Source organism: Myotis myotis, unplaced genomic scaffold (assembly GCF_014108235.1).
Source record: "Myotis myotis isolate mMyoMyo1 unplaced genomic scaffold, mMyoMyo1.p scaffold_m19_p_16, whole genome shotgun sequence".
NCBI lineage: Eukaryota > Metazoa > Chordata > Mammalia > Chiroptera > Vespertilionidae > Myotis > Myotis myotis.
The window spans coordinates 37,019,357-37,043,324 of record NW_023416320.1 but is presented as its reverse complement, the minus strand read 5'-3'; the positions used below and the strand labels follow the sequence as shown (position 1 = coordinate 37,043,324).

General features: G+C 44.1%; 1 protein-coding gene across 23 annotated transcripts in view; it reads left to right on the top strand.

Moving 5' to 3' along the window:
- The window catches only part of NCOA2 (nuclear receptor coactivator 2), a 272,696-nt gene extending 249,033 nt beyond the window's left edge, over window positions 1-23,663 (top strand). For 22 of the 23 annotated variants that reach the window (XM_036338498.1, XM_036338485.1, XM_036338484.1 and 19 more), the window contains 8 exons: window positions 4,929-5,094; window positions 7,582-7,860; window positions 8,654-8,734; window positions 9,840-10,074; window positions 11,923-12,100; window positions 12,665-12,863; window positions 15,141-15,230; window positions 19,791-23,663. In XM_036338498.1, coding sequence (XP_036194391.1) covers window positions 4,929-5,094; window positions 7,582-7,860; window positions 8,654-8,734; window positions 9,840-10,074; window positions 11,923-12,100; window positions 12,665-12,863; window positions 15,141-15,230; window positions 19,791-19,802 — 1,240 coding nt within the window. In that variant the 3' untranslated portion in view covers window positions 19,803-23,663. The remainder of the gene's footprint in view (window positions 1-4,928; window positions 5,095-7,581; window positions 7,861-8,653; window positions 8,735-9,839; window positions 10,075-11,922; window positions 12,101-12,664; window positions 12,864-15,140; window positions 15,231-19,790) is intronic. The other variant, XM_036338495.1, reaches the window with a different exon arrangement.
- The last annotated feature ends 305 nt before the right edge of the window (window positions 23,664-23,968 follow it).

Sequence of the window (23,968 nt, the reverse complement as noted above, 5' to 3'; positions counted from 1 at the left end):
CCAAACCAGCTAGGGCTGTTTTTGTGAATTTATCTTTATATCTTTAAATACTACATTAATCATTATTTCTAAATTTTTTTATTCAAATTCTAAATTTTTTATTTCAATATCTGGATTTCTTGAAGTTCTAAATCCATTGATTGACCTATTTCCCTAAGTCGTTGGTAATTTCACTGGGAGTTCATAACAGATCTCAGTTAGTGAAACATCTGGGATTGAAATTGAGGGCACTTTTATTAAGGGAGAATTTGCAGTGGTCTCTGCCAGATGTGACGTCACTACTTACTTGGGTCTCCCCCAGGATCCCTCAGCTCAGCCCAGCAGTCTCAGGGTAGCTCTTTGACTTCGCTTTGCTTTATGGATAAAAACGCACCCATCACCCGTGGCGTGGAGAATGCCTGCGTTTCAGCTCATCGCTGTGTTTTGTTTTGTGTTGTTCCCGGCAAAGGCAACATCTGTTGTGATACTGCACGATCTCACTGGGTTTTAGCAGAGCAGCGGAAGCCGAGGTTGCACAGGGGACTGAGGCCTGAGTGATGGCACTGCCCAGCCGGCCGGGTGGGCGAGAGCCTAGGGCAGGGAGAGAGCTGGGGCCTGAGCAAGAGGCAGTGTGGGCCCTCACAGGATGCAGGCTTTGCTTCCCAGGAAGCAAACTTCTTAGAAAACGTAAACTGGAGGAATTTGGCCTTGAGGCTCATATGTAAAGAGTTGGGGATGGCCCTAACTGGTTTGGCTCAATGGATAGAGCGTCGGCCTGCGGACTCAAGGGTTCCAGGTTTGATTCCGGTCAGGGGCATGCACCTGGGTTGCAGGCACATACCCAGTAGGGAGATGTGCGGGAGGCAGCTGATCGATGTTTCTCTCTCATCGATGTTTCTAACTCTCTGTCCCTCTCCCTTCCTCTCTGTAAGAAATCAATAAAATATATATTTTTAAAAAAGAGTTGGGGTTGGAGGCTCCATGAAGACCTTTTTGCAGAGCGAATGTTTATGTGCTTCTGGGATTATTCTAGTCTCAAATCATATAATTCTCTTATCAAATGCACAAATGATGAAAGTCAACAGGGTTTCTGGAGCTTCACCCAGGCAGGCCTCCTTTCCAGAGCTGCTTAAAAATGCACATTTCTGAGTGAGTCCCTCTCTGGGATGTAATGCTTTCATCGTAGTCGGGGCTGCGCAGTGCAGGTTTGCAGTATGTGCCCGTCTTTCTTTCTGTAAAGCGAGTAATAAAGGATTCAATGATGTTTTAAAAAATAGCGGAAGGTGAATATGTGCCCAGCAATAGGTTTGGTGAGAAAAGTAGAGAACTGGTTATTGCAGTGAAAGAAAAAATTAAGGAAACTGCTTAATAACTGTCTAAAGAAGGAAGGGTGCTCACCTGCAGTATGCCATTCGCTAAGGGGGATATGTTTTTATTGATTTCAGAGAGGAAGAGGGGGAAAGAGGGATAGAAACATCAATGATGAGAGAGAATCATTGATTGGCTGCCTCCTGCACGCCCCCCATCAGAGATCAAGCCCGTTACCCAGGCATGTGCCCTGACCAGGAATGGAACCATGACCTCCTGGTTTATAGGTCAGTGCTCAACCACTGTGCCTGTGAACTGCCTCTGGGGTCTCACTGAGAGGCAGGTCTGGGTGGGACCCAGGAGTCTGCCTTCCCCACAAAGCCCAGGTGATGCCAGCACCGCTGGTCCTCCCACTGCACCGTGAGTGGCAGTGAGGCTGGAAGAACAGACAAGGAGACTTCGAGTCTAATTTCACAGTGTGGGAGGGTTGTTCTTTCCTAAATATGTTTATTTGGTATGTTAAAATCCACCCAGCCTGAACCGGTTTGGCTCAGTGGATGGAGCGTCAGCCTACGGACTCAAGTGTCCCAGGTTTGATTCCGGTCAAGGGCATATGCCCGGGTTGCAGGCTTGATCCCCAGTAGGGGGTGTACAGAAGGCAACTGATCAATAATTCTCTCTCATCATTGGTGTTTCTATCTCTCTCTCTCTCTCTCTTCCTCTCCTTTTCTCTCTCTGAAATAAATAAAAATAGTAAAAAATAAAATAAACCCAGCCATTTCCATGGAAATTTACACATAATAAAAATACAGTGCAATAATTAAATCCAACATTTGATAGTTGTTTTTGAATGAAATGTGAAAGATGAGTTTCTAGGGAACTCATCCTAAGCCCAAAATTAGGATTTTCAATTGCCCAAACAGATGAGAGTTCTAGTTGGTTGGTTGGTTGGTTGGCTTGTTTGTTTAAAAGGGAAGAATTCCGATTTTACTGAGTCCAACGCAGAGTGAGCTGTGCCACGCAGGTTCTGGGGCTCAGCGTGGCCTGTGCTGCCCCCTCGGTCACTGTGTCCGGCTGCCTGTGTCTAAGAACTGTGTGAACAAAGTGTTTTTGCCGCTTTAGAAGTTATTTCCGTCTTTCCAGGCACTCATCCCACTTATTGTATTTAAATAACTGAGTTTGGAAGAAAGTTAAGACCAACTTCAAGCTAATTTTACTGCCATAGAGCCTCAGAGGTGATGGTAACAGGTTCTAACAACACCCCTCTTGAAACAAAAGGAAAGCAGTGCTTTCTGAAAATCCCCTCTGTTAGTGTCACCATCACCATTTTATGTTTTTACAACCCACCTGTTTAGGAATGGGTTTAATGTTTATGAACCAAGCACTAGTTTATGTACATATTTCAAAAAGACAGTATGTTAAATCTCCAACATATCCCCATATCACTGGTTGTAGCTGAATTTCCGTTTTCTGTAGTTCCATTGTGTTTTTTCCTTAGCTCACCTGGTACGTAAAGAGAGGTTTGAAATATAGTCCAAAATGTATAGATGATTTGTTTGAAGATTTCTGTTGGGTTTATAAAAGTGATTTTTTTTCTTGAAATAGAACCGCTGTCTTTCATGAAAGATTTGCTTTCACATTAAACTCAAATTTTTTGAGTTAACCTTGGTTTTCTGTTGTTTGAAATGTACGTGAGAGTAAAGTTTCTTGTGTTGACTATTTCTCATCATGTAGTAGCTGCTACTTTTTTGCAGGATTTGGGGAATACATGTGAAAAGTGAGGGTAATGGTACGGTTTCCCATGAGCCTATCACCAGTGGAGAGAGAGGGGCCAGGGGTGTGTGTAGGAATGAAGCTTCTGGAGGAACAGGAATTGAAAATTTTGAAATAAAGCTAGACAAAGGAAATACTTGAATGCCCCACGTGAATAGCATCTTTGGGGAATGAGGTCTCAACCTAAGAGACCTGGTACAGAGCCGATGTCCACTCTGGCCAACTTGAGCTCTTTTTGCATGAAGTTTACCACATCCAGATGTTGGTCACTTCTCGGGCATTTCCTTCTGCCTTTGCCGCCATGACATGCAGTCCTGTGGTTTTCTCCTGGTTGCTCCTCCCTCCCCTCGCTAAGCAGCGGTGAGGAGTGATCGGATCACACTTGTATTTAAAAGTGAGTTCTGGGAAGGTGGCGGCTGTGGGGGAGCTATTTTAGTGCCTGCTGTTTACCGAGAACCACAGCAATGGTGGGGAGAGGAGGCAGGTGGAGAGTCCCCAGTGAGAGCAGAGGCTGAGAGTGTGGGTGGGAGCCCGAGTGGCTGGTGCGTGCGTGTAACTGCTGGTAGCTCATGTGAGGTCTCCTATGTCCTTTAACTGGGCCCAGTGCCTCGGAGGCAGTGGGGCTGCAGGCTTGGAGCCAGGGACAGGAGGTGAGGGTATTCTCAAGGGACACTTAATGGGGTGACTTTCTTTTTAAAAAAAAATATATTTTATTGATTTTTTACAGAGAGGAAGGGAGAAGGATAGAGAGTTAGAAACATCAATGAGAGAGAAACATCCATCAGCTGCCTCCTGCACACCCCCTGTTGGGGATGTGCCCGCAACCAAGGTACATGCCCTTGACCGGAATCAAACCTGGGACCCTTCAGTCTGCAGGCTGACACTCTATCCACTGAGCCAAACCAGTTAGGGCTGGGGTGCCTTTCTTTACCAGTAACTAGGGATCAGTGGAGAGTCTAGATTATTTTTAATGTACTATGTTGTTACAACTTTTTGAAATTGTTGGCTTTAGTAATCAGCATTTCAGGATTTCTGGATTCTAGGCCAATGTGGCATATTCAGCTATCTTCAGAAAACATGGCGTGTTCAACTGGGCTAAAGAAGCAGCTTCATCCCTTGATGAATCTGTGTTCACTTAAGAATGAAATTATTTCCTCCAAGACATCATATAGTAACTCAAAGGGTACAAATTTAGACTATTTTGGAAAGATAAGTATCATTTCCCCATTGGTGTTAAAGTGACTCAAAAGCTCTTTTTAAAAATCTCCCCCAATTTGCCAGTTAATTTCAATTATAGGAGTTTTATATACCATAGAATTTGGAGTTTAATATTATGGTTTTATCATCTATTACCATATAGATTAACAAACATACTTTGCAGGTTCATGATCGGCTTCTCTTGGCCAACTCAGGAGGGCTTTCATTTTTCTGAGTCTTGCTTATGGGTGACTAAGAAGGCTCATGTTAGTCCAGTGAAGTTTAGTCTGGCGACAGCCGAGTTCAGAAATTCATGTGGCTTTTATACGCCTCTCGTGCTCTGGCCTCTCCCAGGTGGGTCAGCACAGCCTCCTATGAAATAAGACTATTCAATCAATCAGACTTTCCTAGTAAAGTTCAGGAAAAGTCCTTTGATCACTTCAGTGAAAAGTAAATGTATATGTGCTTGTGGGGTCAGCGTCCATTTGTGGAAACATTAATGGCCAGGCGGGCCTTGGACTCGCGTAGGTCATTTTGTTCTGTGTCCGGCTGGTACAGTATTTTACTACAAAGACGCTAGAAGGCAACTGAGACTTCAGTCCTTACGGAATAACAATGTTCTGCGATCAGCTAGCTTTTCCACGGGCCAAGCCGAAGTCTTGTCTTTGCAGGCAGCCGTTTGGCAGCTCCCCTGATGATCTGCTGTGCCCACACCCTGCCGCTGAGTCTCCCAGCGACGAGGGCGCCCTCCTGGACCAGCTCTACCTGGCCTTGCGGAACTTCGATGGCCTGGAGGAGATTGACAGAGCTTTGGGAATACCCGAACTGGTCAGCCAGGTACGTGCAGGCGGAAGCTGGCGGGGCTGAGCATCTCGTGGGCACAGAGATGTTCGTTTCCTTTTGCCCACAGATAATCTGCAGTCTGCGTTTTACAATACCTTTTCACCTCGTGCCACTCTAGCTCTGGCTTCTTTCTCCCCCTCTCCTTGTGACTCCCTCATAAACTCTGGCCCAAGAACGGAAAACACTGGATATGAGCTTTACGTAGAATTTGGGTTATTCAGCTGAGAGGCAGAAACACAGGTCCAGCTCACCTAACGACAGGGAGGGACCCGCAGAATGGAACATTGCTGTCCCGATAGCCTTGAATGCTTTCCTCTGAAACCCATTCTCCATGATCGCCACACGAATCTTACATTTGTGGGCCAGTGATAGGAAACTATTTGTTCTAAAAGAATACTTTGCACATACGGTAGCAGAAGTCAATTTAGAGGTTGCTGTAACTCATTAATCATTTTGACCTTTGCATAGGTTTAGCCCTCAACAATATTTAGGATATTTAAGCATAAGCAGGAATAGAAAGAAGTTAACCAATTTTAGTGTACTCAGTTAGCTTCCTTCCTCCTGGTAATCAGTTGGTAACTTAAAGTAAGTCTCTGCTGTAAGATTACTTTATAGCAGTAATATCATAAATTATAATTAATTATAAGTAATATCATAGACAGTCTCATGAACTAGCACAGCCTTTCTGAAGCTGGCTCCCCAGCTAAGTTGGTGTGAAGCCGCCTTCCTGATTTACTGTATAAGGAGGAACCTAGAAAAAACGATCACGGTCGTGTTTCTGTCTTCCTCTCTTAGCAGCATGAATCATCTTTGTTTCTTGTTACTAAAAAGTACCTCCCAGTGTCGGGTCGACTTCTTGCACGTCTGACGTGCCATGAGGTCTGCGATGAAGGTGGGGCAGTCATTGGAGACTTCTGAAGCATTAAAAACAGTCTTGTCATAATCCCCACAGTTCGCAGACATAAGTGGGAGTTCAGACTTGTCAATTCATACTGAGAACAGCAAAATGGAAAGAAATGACTTGATATAACTTGAAATACAGCAAGAAAGGAAAATGGAGTTTAACTATTTCCTGTGTGGCTGCTGGCTTTGCCTCGGGTGATAGTTAGAATTCAGCATTCAGTGTTGTTGTCCTTGAGTTTTGTCTCAGTGACATTTAAAAATATGATCCTGGGTTTTGCTGAGTGCATTGTTTTTATCAAAACTGGTGTCATTTCATCATTTAATATTTTAGTCTTATTTTTTCCATTTCTTTGTCTTATTTCTCTTTTGTCTCATCAAATACACCATCGTTATATCATGTGAAACTGAATTATGGAAGTGTGCTTATTAGTAGGTGGGGCTGGGAAATGTGAAGTAGTAGTGGACTTTATTTGTACTCATCAGAAATGTGTTTTCTTTGAAAATGGAAATTAAATGTTCTCGCTGTTAAAATTGGGCAAATAGATATTTATTTTTGAATTGATTTTTAGGGGGGGGGAGAAAAATGGATGTGAGAGGGAAACACCCATCAGCTGCCTCCTGCACACCCCCTACCGAGGATTAAGCCGCAACCCTGGCATGAGCCCCGACCAGGGATCAAACCAGCAGCCTTTCGGTGCACCAGGTGATTCCCAAACAATGGCCACACCAGCCAGGACTAAAGATGGGCAGATATTTAAAGTTCTGAGGTAGTTTTGTGGATTTAGTTAGAATAGTAATTCAACAATGAATAGTTTCCCCGACAAAGATCCATCCACATTTTCAAAACTATCATGGGGCCCTGGCCGGTGTGGCTCAGTTGGTTAGAGCATTGTCCTATGCACCAAAAGGTCGCAGATTCAATTCCTGGTCAGGGTACATACAGGAGACAACCGATCAATGTTTCTCTCTCCCTCTCCCTCTCCCTCTCCCTCTCCCTCCCCCTTTGAAATTAATAAAGCTATATATTTTTTAATAAAATAAAGGCAGCGTATCATACTGGTGAGTAGCTCAGGTCCTAAGTCACAGACTGGACTGGAACCGACAGACTGGACTGGAACCCAGGTGGGCTTCTTGCAATTTGTTTCACCTCTCCAAGTCTCAGTTGCATTATCTGCAAAATGGGAATAATGGTGGTGGGGACCCCAAAACTGCCGATCCCAACTAGGTACCAATCAACTATGCAGGTGTGAGTAATCTATCAAGAAAACATGAAATAGGCGCATTGGAAGTCCAGGTCAGTATCTGGTTGGTGGAGTGAGCAGGCAGCTTTCGTAGTCACGGCCCATGGGTCCCTTCCCTGGGAAGAAGTGACGGGGACGTCACGCCTGACCCCAGCTTCCTGCCTCACATAAAGGCTTTCCTGGAGAGAAAAGTGAAGTCAAGCTAAAAGTACCTTTGTGTAGTGAGGACAGTATAAAAGGCTTCAAATCTCTGACAATGAGAGAAACCAGCCTTACATTCCTTCTGCTGTTGTTAGTTTCTTTATTTCTTTGTTTGTTCCTTGGGCTTTCTCTTCAGAGCCAGGCAGTCGATCCAGACCAGTTCTCGAGCCAGGACTCCAACATGATGCTGGAGCAGAAGGCACCCGTCTTCCCCCAGCAGTACGCGTCTCAGGCCCAGATGGCCCAGGGGAGCTATTCTCCCATGCAGGACCCCAACTTCCACAGCATGGGGCAGCGGCCTAGTTACGCCACACTCCGCATGCAGCCCAGACCCAGCCTCCGGCCCACAGGTCTGGTACAGAACCAGCCCAATCAGCTGAGGCTCCAACTGCAGCATCGCCTCCAAGCACAGCAGGTATGTGCCCTGTGAGTGCCTGGAAGCCCGGGGTGGAGGGTGGGTGGCACAGGGAAGACAGATGTCAGATGGAGCAGTAATTGTCTGCCCTTTGGATGCCTTCGATCTCATTCCATGCTTTCTAGGAGGGTGAAAATTTCTCCAAGATGATCCTATGATTTTCATACTCCTTTCTACTCCTTTCTTTCTTTCTCCTACACTAACTCCAGTACAGAGTAGCTGTCCTTTCATACCCTACCTCCATTCTTTACTAATGGTCTAATCTTGAGCTCTCTGAGCCTCAGTTTTCATTCTGTAAAATGGGCTTGTTGTACAGTACAGGGCGGCATATGTATATTTAAGGGACCCAGCATAGTTCTGAGCCCAAACCAAGCACTCAGAACACCAGCTGCTCCTGTCAGGAGTCCTAGCTGTGACAGAATGGTCCCTGTCAGCAGATTTCTGTGATACAACAGGTAATCACGTTGCGGGCTTTCCAGTCTCCTTTCGTTTCTCTGAGTGATGAGCACCTGCCTTTTTCTGGTCTTCCTCTTGGCCTCCTTTTCTGGTCATTCTCCTCCCTTTCCCCCTTTCGAACAGTTGTTTTCCGAACAGTCCTGAATAATTCCCCAGTTATAAGCAATGTGACACCTCATTCAGAACTGGCTTCCACAAGAATCCAGCTCCAAGCCCAGGGCTTCAGTGTCCAGCAGCAGGCAGACGTTGGGTGGAAGGTGATTTTGTTAGGAAGGTGATTTGAAATAAAATCCATAGGGGTTTTTTAATGTCCTGATTCCTATGTGTATCCATTTAGAATCGCCAGCCCCTTATGAATCAAATGAGCAATGTGTCCAATGTGTCCAACCTGACTCTGAGGCCTGGAGTACCAACACAGGTAAGGGGCAGCCCCTCTGTCAGCTTTCGCTGGGTCCATTTCTCCCCCCTTGATGCCCCACGTGAGGTAACTGAGATGCCAGATGTTCTGACGACCACAGGATATCTGTAACATCATTCAGTCATCTTTTGTGGTTCCTCTTAACCATTGCCATTGATATTGCGGCTGCAGGCAACTCCATTATTCACATGTTGTGTTCCATAAAGTTATTGCAAGCAAGAATTAGCGGACACAGAACTACTGCTCCTAGGAGAAGTGGAGGGTTAGGTTCCTATGAGCCTCTGCTCACAACATTTTCAGCAACCTAGCAATACATGACCTTGTTTTAGGTATGTTTCCATTTGAAAACAGATTATTTAATGGGTATTGTTCAGTCTTTGACATTTGAACTCACAGCCAATAGTCCTGTAACTCACCTAATGCAGTCTGAGGGTGGGAACCAGAAGGCGGAGTCAGGAGGGAGCAGGCACAGAGAGTGTCTCAAATTATCCACCGCTTTGCACGTATCTGTAAATGACGGCAGTGCTGTGAATATTGATTTGGGATACAAATCAATCCTAGTGAGGAAGGGAGTGCACAGACAAGGAATCCACGAATAATGCGGGTCAGCTGTATATTGCAAGGGCCCCCAAGTGCCGGCATCTCTTCTCATCACCTGCCCCTGCCCCCTCTCTCCCGGCCTCTGCTCAGCCTTTTCTGAAGGGCTTCAGGAACCCTTTGGCACAGTGATTTGGTTGCCCCTTTGGACTTGAATGAGACTCTGAATTGCCATTCTCAAAGTTGACGTCAGAGTCCTCTGACGGGAGGGACTGGACTTACCGTGAGGTCCTCTCACTTCGAGCCTCCAGTTAATTGGTGCTCACATTGGGCTTACCTGTGTATGTCATGGCACGTTTCGGAATAATCATCTCTGTAGAACTTAGAAGCTCACATTCTCAACCACCAGTAGTTGTTCAGCTCTACAGTGTTCTTTCCATATAAATATATTTTCCAAATGATTTTGCACGAGGCTGTACCATTATTTTTATCCTATTTCTAATATACACTTTGTTTTTCAACCTGTGTGTACCCCAACGTTTTCCACCCTGTGCTGCCCCCGTTTCAGGCACCTATTAATGCCCAGATGCTGGCCCAGAGGCAGCGGGAGATCCTGAACCAGCATCTCCGCCAGAGACAGATGCATCAGCAACAGCAAGTTCAGCAAAGGACTTTGATGATGAGAGGCCAAGGGTTGAATATGACATCAAGCATGGTGGCTCCTAGTGGGATGCCCGCAACAATGAGCAACCCCCGGGTCCCCCAGGCAAATGCACAGCAGTTTCCATTTCCTCCAAACTACGGTACTGGACTTACATCCCCACCACCTTTCTCCAGTCCTTTCTCCCCAGTGTCCCCCAGTCCTGGGTCACAGCTCCTCTCTCACAGCTCTTTGCATGGCTCCCAGATGGCTCTGGCTAACCAGGGAATGATAGGCAACCTGGGAGGACAGTTGGGGCCTGTCAGGAGTCCCCAGGTCCAGCACAGTACCTTCCAGTCTCTCAGCTCAGGTACCACCTTTTCTCTGAGTGCAGGTCTTACTTTAAGAATGACCGAAGTCAGTGTGAGTGTGTACAGTGTATCCACCAGTCGTGTGTGTGCGTGTGTGGATCGATGTGTTTATGTCCGTGTCTGTAAACACAGGTGGATATATATGTATTTATATTTGAACCTCTGAGTCTGACTCAAACAAATCAATAGACATACACAAAATGTTGAAAGTTGTATAGAAATGTAAATATTAGAGACATTCTACAACTTTGAAAAATAAAGACTTCAGCCAAAACCGGTTTGGCTCAGTGGATAGAGCATCGGCCTGCGGACTGAGAGGTCCCGGGTTCGATTCCGGTCAAGGGCATGTACCTGGGTTGCGGGCATATCCCCAGTGGGAGATGTGAAGGAGGCAGCTGATCGATGATTCTCTCTCATCGATGTTTCTAACTCTCTATCTCTCTCCCTTCCTCTCTGTAAAAAATCAATAAAATATATTTAAAAAAATAAATAAATAAAGACTTCAAAGTTTATACCAGATTTTTAATGAATAGATAATCCTTGAGAAATGCTATATAGGAACCACAGTGGAAGGCCTCTTGGTTTTCTTCATATTGATTTGTTGGGTCAGCCTTAAAAGGCAAGTGTGTAGTGTCATCAGTGTTAATATTCATGTGCATGTCATGTTCAATTAATAGTTGAATTATTGACAAAAGTAAGTGCTTACATTAATATTCAAAATGACTTTGCCTATCTTTTGCCAGCTTTATAAGTAACTATCAAGTATTTGAGTTTCTTAAAAAAAACAACACTAAAAAATACACAGAAAGATAATGTGCAGCTTTTTCCTGTGTGATCTTCAACTTTTCCTTTCTAGCTAATTTAAATATTGATTAAATATGCATGTTTTACATGTCTTTTGGGCAAAAACCTGCTTATCTCAACATCACCCCTGAAATTTCCCGAGAAGTTGCCTCCTTTGTTTCCAAGCTCCTCTCCTCTATTTCCTTTTTGATGGTTTAGAACAGTCTTCTCAACGCTTTCCCCCTATTTAGTCTAAGTGCCATTTGCTTCTAAACTGAACAAGAAGCTTGCATTGAGCTGTTTCCTTCTCCCTGCTAGTCCTGGCTAGCACTGCAGTACCATCCAGCCCTTCCTGAAGACAGACAAGCTCACCGTGAATGCAGTTGCTTATTTGTAAAAATGCATCTGCCTTATAGAGAATGACATTAATTCAGTAAAAAATTATTCAAATATATTGACTTTTTATATATTGTGAAATTTTAATTCTGTTTAAACAGTCCTTATAGTGACATATAAAAATTTAAAGACTACTTCAGGTTAAAGAGAAATATATATTTGATCATTCTTGATTTGGAAAGGTTTATGGGGGAAAATAATATTTTCTCTCCCTACCTCTAGCCATGATAGTTAATATGGTTCCTAAGCACCCCTGTAACTACTGTGAGAATTAAGACAGAGAGATACTTTTCTTCACACATTTTATCCCACCTTGGAATCTTTTTAAAATACATGTAATTAACCAGTACATGAGCAGATATTTGAAAGTAATTTTCTGTGTGTGTTTAACTTGAATGCTCTCTTTCTTTTCACTACAGTCAAACTAACAGTCTCCTTTGGATTTCTATTTTGTTTCTAAGGAATAAGTCAGCAACCTGATCCTGGTTTCACTGGGGCTACCACACCCCAGAGCCCTCTGATGTCACCCCGAATGGCGCACACGCAGAGCCCCATGCTGCAGCAGACCCAGGCCAGCCCCGCCTATCAGGCCTCCTCTGATATGAACGGATGGGCACAGGGGTCTATGGGTGGGAACAGGTATGCTGTGTTTCTGTGTCTTTTTTATATAAATGATCACCAGGAGATCTTTCTGTAGACCACAAGTCTCTTTTCTGTGGTTTTCTTAACTCCTTTACACAAGCAAGCGATACCAAATAAACTGCTAAGTAACCCAGCTTGCTTTTCTAGGGCAGAAGTCCCAGAATTTGAAAAAGCTTAGTCTGAAGTCTTTTCCTTGGAAGTAAAAGGAGCCCCCTAAGAAGGTAGCACCCCGCCAGTGTATGAAACTGCTGAAGAAGGCAGTGCCTAGAAGCCATCCTTATCAGTGTGTGTGACAAGGGACAACCACAAAGCTTGTCCCGTACAGACATAAGAGTGGGCAACAGCCTTCCCGACCTTCCCAGTGCCGCGGCCGCCCCTGCAGCCTCAGTGAGCACTGCGGGCCCTGCTGTTTCTGACCTCAGCACCTGCTGGCTGTCCCACCCTGGGTTCTCTCCGCCTGGGTTTCTTCACTCTGAAGTAAATGCCGGAGGAGCAAGTGCTCCAAGCTGCCTGCCTGTTTGCGCTGGGCGCTGACATTGTCATCTTTTCATTGCATTCCAGCATGTTTTCACAGCAGTCCCCACCTCACTTTGGGCAGCAAGCAAACACCAGCATGTACAATAACAATATGAACATCAATGTATCCATGGCGACCAACACAGGTGGGATGAGCAACATGAACCAGATGACAGGACAGATCAGCATGACCTCAGTGACCTCCGTGCCTACGTCAGGGCTGTCCTCCATGGGTCCCGAGCAGGTGAGCACCCTGAGGAGCCGTGTCCTCCGATCATCACGTTTTGTCTATTTCTTCCTTTCAGTGAATCTCCCCTGGCACTCGGCATCTGCTGTCAGCTCCCACATTTATTTTGAGGAGTGTTTTTTCACCTATGTTAGTGCGATTATCAGGAATACTTGTTAATGACAAAATACACATCAAAGAATTTCTGACTGCTCAAGCATCTTTGAAAACATTTCTTAACTTTCTTGTCATTTAAATTTTTCTCTTTGATGAATTTAGCAACAGCTAAAATGAATCTCTGAACATGGAATGATGAATGTGCTTTCTAAATAGCTTTATTTGGATTTTTAGTTTAAGAACTGATTTTTTTTTTCTAAATATAAAACCAGATGAATCACAGGCCAAGCTACCTGCCATCCAATTAGCTTTAAATGATACTTCACTCCTGCAAGGAGGCTGATAGGGGTGACCCAAAGCTAGTTCTGTCATCTTTGGATGTGGATGCCATGATTTTCTTGTCAGTATTTTTTTAATGGTGCTGTTTTGTGTTGAATAACATTGAAACAGTTCTCCCACTCCAAAATGTACACCAGCTTCACTGGTGGGGAAGAGACTCAACGCATCTGGTATCTCAGGAGCCAGCCTGGGACTCAGAGAGCTGGGTAGGGCTGAGCCAGAGGTAAAGGTGTGGGTTAATCATTTTTAAATTGTGTTTATAGGAAATCTTATTTTTAAGGGCCACAAAATGCTTGGCATTCTACTTCCTCAGTCCATTCAAATTATAGATGTGGCAAGGACCCTGAATCGGATTTCAGTAAAAAATTATTTCACATTGGAGAAACTGAGACAGGGAAAGTTTAAACGACTTACCCAATAAGCCATTGACAGCACCATGAATTTCAGTTAGATCACAGTTGTGAGAAGGTGAAGATTAAGTTGGATTAGGTCTATTTCATTCTGAGGTTGGTAAACCACAATTTACTGAAAATTTACAGAATTTTGCAGTGCCTCGGTATTTTATTCTATAAGAAGATACTAATAAAAATTCGTAGTGGTGCATGAGATGTAGTGTTGATGTTGAGTTTTCTATAAAAATGGGCCACTAGTGGTTCCTGGTTTCCTTTCTAGGAGTAGCGAGGGCCGCTGAGATGGTCTAATCTAGTATGGGTCGTAGTCAACCTACCCAAGTGTAAGTGATGCATTTGTAATAGTCCCAATGGCTCTGAAACTTCTGCATGAATTTCAACCTTTCAGTTATCACAGTTATTTTTGGAAGCCCCCAAAACACAACTGCAGTGTGTGTCTGATGACAGAATCCTCCATCAGCATCTGTACGTTCACTTTGTCGTTTGTAAAAGACATGTCACAAATGCTAATGATCAGCTCACTTAGTCTTGGAGGAGTCCCCAAATTCAGCTCTGTTTTGGATATTCACACTGGCTCTGACTAATCTATAATTTGCCTGAGTAACCAAGGATATGAGGAGCCTTTCAGATGTCTTCGAAGTCCCAAATATGAGCCATTAGTCTAATTCAGCCCCCAAAATGAACATGAAATTATATGAAAATGTTTCTAATATGATCATCTCTATTGAATTTCTTTTTTTAAAATATTATTGATTTCAGAGAGGAAGGGAGAGGGAGAGAAAGATAGAAACATCAATGATGTGCTGAGACCGGTTTGGCTCAGTGGATGGAGCGTCGGCCTGCGGACTGAAAGGTCCCAGGTTCGATTCCGGTCAGGGGCATGTACCTGGGTTGTGGGCATATCTCCAGTAGGAGATGTGCAGGAGGCGGCTGATCGATGTTTCTCTCTCATCGATGTTTCTGACTCTCTATCTCTCTCCCTTCCTCTCTGTAAAAAATCAATAAAATATATTAAAAAAAAAAAAAAAAGAAACATCAATGATGAGAGACAATCATCGATCAGCTGCCTCCTGCACGCCCCCTACTGGGGATCGAGCCCACAGCCTGGGCATGTGCCCTTGACCAGAATCGAACCTGGGACCCTTCAGTCTGCAGGCCGATGCTCTATCCACTGAGCCAAACCAGCTAGGACTCTATTGAATTTCTATACAGAATACAAATAAAATTTAATTTGAAGGCAGCTAGTGTATTAACATGTATTTATTTTCATGTTTCTCCATACGATAGAGGACTACCATTTTTATATAGTCACCTTTCCCCATTATTTACTCCTCAATTCCAGCAAGAGGAAGGCTGGTGGGTGGTTGTCCCCACCACACTTCTGGACGTCCCACTAAAAATGCCTGTTGTCCTGTCTTGTTGCCCTCAGGTTAATGACCCTGCTCTGAGGGGAGGCAGCCTTTTCTCAAACCAGCTGCCTGGAATGGATATGATTAAGCAGGAGGGAGACGCATCACGGGTAAGAAACAGTGAAGAAATGTGCGAATTGGGTAAAGTGAGCATGAATGTTTTATAGACCAAAATTGGCAGAGTGATTGAAGATAGTTATAATGCTTGTGATTTTTTAAAAAATATCTTCTAATTTTATCTGACTTACAATGGTTCTGTGTAATTATCCCTTTAAGCTGATTTTAATTGAGCTGATGGTGATGTATGAATTAAGAACACCAATTTTGCCCTGGAATGATATTATAGCAAAGCAGAACATAACGTGGCAGTGAATTAGTCATAGTAGGGCAAACCATTGAATTTATGTTTGCTTACATGTTTGTCTATATTCCATTTTGTTTAGGCAACAATCTTGTGCATTATTTCCTTGTTACCTTGACAGTTGTTCTAAGGAGAGTAATATTACCATGTTCAACATCTAGTCTTGAAACAGTAGGCTAATTAGTGCTTAGAACCCAGTGCCTTGTGGGCCTAGCAGGGGCTTGGTTATGGGAAGGCTTTGTAACACTTGCCCTGGGGGGCTCTTAACACAAGGGATATATAAGCACTAGATACTCTCTTTTAAGTTAAAAATTCCCTCTCAATGGAGAAAATGTAGAATTGATGTTGAATTTCCAACAAAAAAAAATGAATCTTGGGTGGTTTTGTTGAGATTATCATTCAAGTTTAAAAAGCAGTCAGTGGATTTTAATGGCAGAGTGTGTGCGCTCGCCTGTGTGGCGTCTCTCGTTGAGAGAACAGTCACCTGGCACAGAGGCCTGTGGGTGGGAGTCTGGGGGATGTTACCTTCTATGTACCCCGATGCACAACTCGCCTAAATGGTGGACGTATTGGTATAGAAACTCAAGCAGAAAATGGAGCCTATTTCATATGGACCATGTGTTTAGAATAAATGTGCCATCGCATGAGGTTTGAAGTTGGCTGGCGCCTCCCAGATGCCAGTCCTACCTCCTGTGCACTGCGCCTCCCCAGGTGGGGCCCAGAGCTCAGGGGTGATTATGTGCAGAGTAGAGGCTTGGAGCCTGGGCTGCACCTCCCAGGAATGGCAACGTTATTGGTGATAAGGCTCCCGCAGAGGACAGCCAGCTGAGCCCAGAAGTGCCAGGGGCTGAACCTCTGAGCACATTGTGTCTGGGAGGGGGGCGGGGGGCGGGGACCGAGTCCATCAGGCCTCCCTCCTTCACTGGCCCACCACTTGGTGGGGTAAGGCTCCAGCAGCACTTCCTGGGCCAGGCCAGCAGCCAGTCCCCCCTCCTGTCTTCGACGACCCGGGGATTCACTTGTCTTGTCTCCCTCTGCCGCTGCATCACCTCCAAACAGAAAAGACTGGCCTGGTGAAGCAGAGCACTCGTTCTTCTTTAAAATCACAGGCGCACCAGCGGGTATCGAGCACTTACTGCACGCCCGTTCTCGCTGAGCTTTAAGTGACCTGTTTGAACCACACAAGTGTTGGCACGAGTACAGCCCGGCCATGGGTCCCGCAGCAGCAGGGAGTGAACCCGGCCGCCTGAGCTCCCTGTGCGCCCTTCGCCCTGTGTTCTGCTGCCCGCCTCGCAAATTTCCTCGGGGGTTTTAGACAGCTACACACTGGAGAAGGCCAGAGAGGAGCAGCGTATCTCCTTTCTGCTGCCATCCTGCAGGGAAGAGAACCCTTAGCTGAGCCCTTGGCCTCAGGCACCGGTTCTTAACCTTGGGGTGGGGAGGAACCTCTAAGAGAGGAAATGGCCTGTGGTCTCTAACGCATTTTCAGATGAGAAGAGTGAAGCTCAGGATTAGGTCATCTGTCCAAGGTCACACAGCTCTGAAGTGGTGGGTCAGATCATAGGAGCGGAGGGCCGCCCCAAGCAGCACCGGATAAAGGAGGGAAAGGCAGGGACGCCCAAGCTCCACTAATGGCAGAGCTGGCGCTGGGCGTGGTGGAGGGGCGAGCACTGGGCAGGGAGGGCCCCGAGAGCCCCGGTGCCTGATGGGCGCCCACTAAACCTTGAACAGAAGGGTTATCGTTAGGGTCACACAGGCGACTTCAGTAGTACAGGGGCGCTCGCCATCAGAGGTGCCTTCGGAACTGAGCGGGCCACTTGCACCCTCTCACTCTCTCTGTTTCTCCCAGTCCCCTCTTGAGTCAGGCTTACCCATCTGTCCTCTGTTTATGCTGAATATGAAGGCCAGAGAACAGTCTGTCACGGACACTCTTGTTTCCTTCAGAGAAGGCTGTGTACAGTATATCCCTTCTAATCCATGAGTAATAGCGACATCACTGCCTGTGTCACTGGCCGCTGATGTGGGTGCAGAGGGCTCAGTCACTTACCCCAGGTGCTGTGATGTGCTCTGTGCTGTTGCAAATCAAAGAACTTTTCTCAGAATTTTTATTGGTAATTGGGTTCTAATTGCTGAGCTAGAAACCACTGTGATTCATTATTAATTGAATCTGTGTTCCATTTATCTATAAATGGAGATTAAAATTATAGCTTCAAGCAGAGCTGGTATATACAGCTGTGGACTTACCCAAAAACTATGTAGAAAAGGACAGGTATTTTATTTTAACCAAAATGTATAGGACTTTTTATAGCATTCCTTTATATTTTCATATTTATACGTATTAAAATTGAGTTCACTGCCCAGTTTCATGGCTCTTGTATAAAGTATAGTTGTGATTACTTGTATTTACTAGTGTGATGGAAACTAGGATTCGCTTTGAGTTGGTGATGATGCTGATGTTGATGTTTACTGAGCATTTATTATGTCCCAGGAACTATTTAAACGCTCTGTGTACATCCTTTTGTTTAATTCCCACACAGCTCTAAGGTGTATTAGGTGCAGAAGGGTTCAGTGACTCCCCGCTCTTTGGCACAGCTCGGATGGCATGCCCCGCCCGCCACACCAGCGACACACGCTATCCACGCTCATGTTCTGCCACTAACCTGAGTCTGGCTCAGAGCCGCTTACTGATGTCGGTCCATGTTAAAGAACCCTGCCTTAACGTTCTGAAGGATATAAACCTTCTCCACTAGCATTTTTTCCCAGTTTAACTGGAATTTGAAGGATTTTTTTTTTATATTTCAGTCAGAACCTTCGAGTATTTGCATGCAAAATCATGTAGTGACACAAATTAGGGATAAACATTACAAGGAAAAGTGTACTGGGTGTTCTTCTAAAAGAGAAAATATAATTGGAGGTGTCCTGGGCTCACTTTTCAGGTTGGGGGTGGTGGGGGGGCGAACTGTGTAAGTGTCCAGGCAGGTAGCTCCACCTCTGGCTCCTAGAACACATGAGCTGGCCAGTTTCCCCAGATCGCTTTCCCAGGTGCTCTGGGGAAATCCATTGTTCTGGGTTGACTTCCTCCCTGATCTTACTTAAACTAGAGCATCGTTCATGGCCCTGATGTGCTAAAAGTCTGTGTCTCGATATCTAAATCCCAGGAGCAAGCGGCTGTTATATGTTCCCACAGCGACTAATGTTCCCCTCACATAACTCGGATCATGCCATTCTTTAATCGCCTTCCTGGCCCATTCAGCAGTGTTTTGATAGCAGTGCCAGAAATGGCTTGTTATGATTACATCCCCAGAACCTGGCACAGAGTAGGTACTCAATTAATATTTGCTAATGAAATATTAGCAAATAGTGAAAACTTGGGGGAGAGTGTATATAGTCAATAGCCAAAGAAAAAGCATTGACAGATATACTTTCACCAGCCAAAGAAACATCTGCACATGGTTCTCGCTCACTGCAGTAACAAGGATACAGCCCTGGGTATCCAGCCATTCAAATCGATTGTCAGCGCATAACCAACCAGAAACTAGCAAGAGTACCTGCGGAGCAAACACCATGGGTGATGTAGCTTGCCAGAGAGAACACACCCATGGAACCTGGGAGTATCTCGGTAGAAGAGTCAAGAGGGTCCTTTTAGCCCAGCCATTGTGGCTCAGGGATTGAGCCTTGACCTGTAAACCAGGTGGTCACGGTTTGATTCCTGGTCAGGGCACATGCCCGGGTTGCAGGCTTGATCCCCAGTAGGGGGTGTGCAGGAGGCAGCTGATCAATGATTCTCATCATTGATGTTTCTCCCTCTCTCCCCCTCTCCTTTTCACTTTGAAATCAATAAAAATATATTTTTAAAAGTAAATGTGAAAAAGAGAGAGAGAGACTTTTTATTTGATAGGAAGTGGGTTTGTACTGGCTGATGCTGAGGAAGGATGAAGAAAGTGGTGTCACTTCTGGGTCAGATGCTGTCGAAAGGCAGGGGCAGCTCAGCCACTGGGAGTCTCATCCCTCCTGAGCAGGTGGGAGAGATTGGGTCCAGCGAGGAGGTCCGTGCTGGGGCAACAGTATTCGGAAGGAGCAGCCGGAACCCGTTGCAGTGCCCTCAATAGCATGTGGGCTCTGCTGGCCTTTGCCAGCATCGTGTGTTCGCTGGGAGACAGCGCCATCTGTCTGCTTCTAAATCGGGTGCAACTCATCCAGAGGCAGCCTTTAGGGCTGACCTTGTGTAACGGCAAATATTTTGATGTTTTTGTGATGGGCTCTATGATGGGTTTACCACATATTCAGAGATCTTTCTGTTTTTCCGCAGAAATACTGCTGACACTGAAGGTAGCTGGCTGCTTCTTTCTTCAGCTGACTGGGCTCACTTGCTCACAACACTTCCTGGTCTGGGATGGAGAGCTGCGTCTATTTGTTTTGACCCCACCGGCCTGCCAGCCAGGTCTGCCCAGCGAGCTCAGCAGACGCGGGCCTGGCCCTGGGAGCGGCGGCTGCAAGAGGGGCTGCCTCTCTCTCTCTCTCTCTCTCTCTCTCTCTCTCTCTCTCTCTCTCTCTCTCTCTCCAGCCTGAAGCTTGTGTCCAGACAGTTGCTCAGTCTGTTCACTGCATTCACCTTAGTGCAACTTAGATCTCTCCTGCGAAGTAAATGTTGACAGGCAAAGTTCATACCCATGTCAGGTTGAATGTATTTAAATGTACGTATTTAAGGGAAACAACCGTGCTCTTGTTCTGTTCCTGTTTGGTTCCAGACACTGGTTTCTTGCTTTGTTTTCCCTGGCTAATCAGTCCTGTACAAAAGATTACGATTTCATTGGGGGGAAATAAAGGGTTTTTTTTAAAAAAAAAAAATCAAACTGCATTTGGGATAAAAGCAGGGCAGACACCATGGACAGCGCTGTATGGACAGAGATGCCCACAAAGTGAAGACCGTTATCTGCAGAAAGCTCTCAAGACCAAGTTGCGAAGAGTTTCCAGCTAATGAACAGATGAAAAGGCGCACGTGAGAGGGCTGTTCATGTAACAAGGACTTTTTCCTTTCTTTTATTTTTGTTAAAACCAAACAAGTTCATCTAAATCATTAATCAAGAAGAAATATTATTCATTTTCAAATTAAGTTCCCTTTCAATTGATCAGACAGCTTGGATTAGCATCTCCTCTTCCTCCCTGATCCTGACTCTTCCTTCCCCAGTCCCCACCCCCCCCACCCCCAACTTTCATTCATTTAACAAAACAATAAAAGCAACAGAAACCAGACAAGCCCCTTATTTCCTTAAATGTTTTGCCAGCCACTTAGCAATTGCTAACTTAAATTTCAGAAAAATGCATTTACTGGCAAGGAGAGGAGCAGAGTCAGCACGATCCCGATCCCACTGGCGACACCTGCTCCCAAAGCGTGTCTGTCCTGGTCCCCAGTGACACAGACCCACACACAGGCCGTCCAGGCGTGTTTTACGCTGAAGCAGCAGAGACACGCTAGGGTCACCTCCGCCATGAGTTTTTTATTTTGTTTTTTAGCAGTGCTAAGCCGAAGTTTTGTAAGGTACATAAAATCCAATTTATATGTAAACAAGCAATAATTTAAGTTGAGAACGTGTTTTAATTGTATAATTTTTGTGAGGTATACATATTGTGGAATTAACTCAAAAATGAGGTACTTCAGTATTAAATTAGATATCTTCATAGCAATGTCTCCTAAAGGTGTTTTGTAAAGGATATCAATGCCTTGATTAGACCTAATTTGTAGACTTAAGACTTTATTTTCTAAACCTTGTGATTCTGCTCATAAATAATTTATCCAATCTATATGATATGCAGCCGCCATAGGACCCAGATCTTGATTTTTATATGTTTATATTCTTTCTTAATGAACCTTGGGAAGACCACCTGTGGTGAGCAGGCCACTTTCGTGGTTGTTTCTCTCACCCACGCGGGAAGGGGAATAATCTTTTATTAATTGGTGTCAGTTTCAGACAAATGCAATACCAAGAAACTGATCACCTTTTTTGAGCTATTTCTCCCCAACCCCTAAGACTTTCTTACCTAAATTTCAGAATGGTGTCTTTTTGATGTCTAAAAAGCAAAGCATTTTATATCTCACTAAGCCAGGCTTTTTAGGAACAGAGAGGTTTTTCCTTGAAATTTGATTGATTGTTTGTTTGTGGCCGGGTGGACAATGGACAAACTACCCCTATTTATATGTATATCTCTCCCTATACGTACAAGTGACGGATTATAGAGAGAGATATACCGGTAGCCCAAAGATAAATGGTAAGTAGACAGTCTGAAGGTGTTGCTCCATACTAAAGAAATTTTCTGGAAATTTGCATTTCGATACTTTTTTCCACTTGAGAGGGGTCTCACTACAGGGAGGTGGCCCAGAACAGCACTTCTCGGGGCCATCAGTCCACATGCCCCCTCACCAGGCTCTACTCTTCTCAACCAAACCCTGGGTTGCCCAACTGCGATGGATAAAACGAGCAGACGTTGGCCCAGAACTCCGTGACCGAATCCGTGTGCCAAGGCTTATGTCCTACACGATGTCATGTGACCAGTTTTAAGTTGCTTTTTAGAAACATGTGACTTAGAATGACTTTAACTTCACACAGCACAAAGGAGAAATGGAGTTTAAGCTGGATTTGTTTTGTTTTGAGTTTTAAGTCCCCTTTCACTGTAACACGTCCAAAAAATTTTTTTAAAAATCTGTGTATCTTTTACTGTTTACCCATCTGCCCACTGTGTTTTAATGTCAACCCCAAGTCAGATAAATCTGTAAACCAGTGAAGCTGGTAATTTCGAATAATTCACGGCTGTTTTGAAGGAAAAGAGGTTATAAATTCTCTTATGGCTCTGATCAGGGAATGAATGGGTTTTGCTTTACATCTAATTAAGAGAAGAAAAGTAAGTGAAGGAATCCTCTGATCATATTGATCACTGTGGAAGCAAAAGCCAAATCGACCCCCTTCGTTATCAGTATTTCTCATGCTGTACACAGTAAATTTGTTAGACTGAGTCCTTGGTTTTTGTTTAATAGGACAAAGAATCAGTGTTTTACTTTTATTACTAAATGTGAAAAACAAATAATGTGAAAAGTATACATACATTCACTTGGTTGTAAGACTCATTTAAGTGTTCATGTAATGTGGTGAGTTGGAAAGTGAAGTGAGCTCTTTGACTACAATGAATTTGTTTGACTCAAAGATTAAAATGTCCCTTCCCACGTGTATCTCCTATGGCCTGTAATAATTGAAAGCAATGTTTTTGCAGTTTATATAATGCAATTTTTAATCTGTGTTTAAAAATGGAGTTCATATGGGCTGACCACATGAAATGGGTGGCCCACATCCACTGTAGAACCCAAAGATACACAATCAATTTTGAAATGCAACTTAAGCCATTAATTGTTGGTGTGAATTTAAAATTTTCTAGTATTTGTATGGTAGTGTGCTGCCTAAGAGCAAAGCATTCTCTGCACAAAAGAAAATTACTGTAGTGGCTTCAATTTTAATTAGAATTTTCTCCCTGGTGTTTCTTTATAGACTAAAACAAAATCTTTTAAGTTTCTTACTACAGGTAAAAGCTATGTGCAAGAACCTCAAAATGCTAAAATCTAGCATAATGCCTTAGATCTGTTTTTAAGTCTTGTATATTCCTACATAGCTGTCCGATGTATTATATTTGTATAGTGAATTGTGTACAATTTTTTGAATAAGTACATCATCACTCAACCTTTACGTTGTTGGATGGTGATGATGATACATTTCTTCAAACATTTAACTGTCTTTTTTTCCCTTTGTCATTTGTGGGTTTTATTTGTACAGTTCCTCATGAAGTTGCATCTGAGATGTGTGTATATGAAAAGATTATACAAGGGTAAAATTAAGCAATATATTAACTATGGTTCTTCAGGAGAAAGCTTACAGTGTTTCAGGTTGTGGTTTATTTTCCAAATGGAGTTGACTCTGAACATCACCTTGTTCACCTGCATCGATGTTTGTATTTCTCGTGTGAGCAGTTTATGCAAAGGTAGATATATTCAGAGAAATTTTAAATACATTTATGCAAGTTAATATTGCTTTGCTGATGCTCTTTGCTTATTTGATGTTAAATAATGCTATTGTAAATAAAGAATTCTGTTGTTATTGCATCATTTAATAAATTTTAATGCCTTCGGGTTTTACATGGCTTTGGAGAGTGTAATGTGTTTATATTGTACCTTCATTCATAAATGCATTTAAATTTATATTACCTGACTTGCAATTTAATAATGGCTTATATTTATGCAGGAGTGAACACTGTGTTCAGCATGTTAACATTTGATTCTCTCAGCAACCCATTTTATAGATTTTTCATTTGAAGCCAAGTAGGGTGGTTTTTTTAAAATATATTTTTATTGATTTCAGAGAGGGAGAGAGAGAAAGAGAGAAACATCAGTGATGAGAGAGAATCATCGATCAGCGGCCTCCTGCACTCCCCACACTGGGGGTTGAG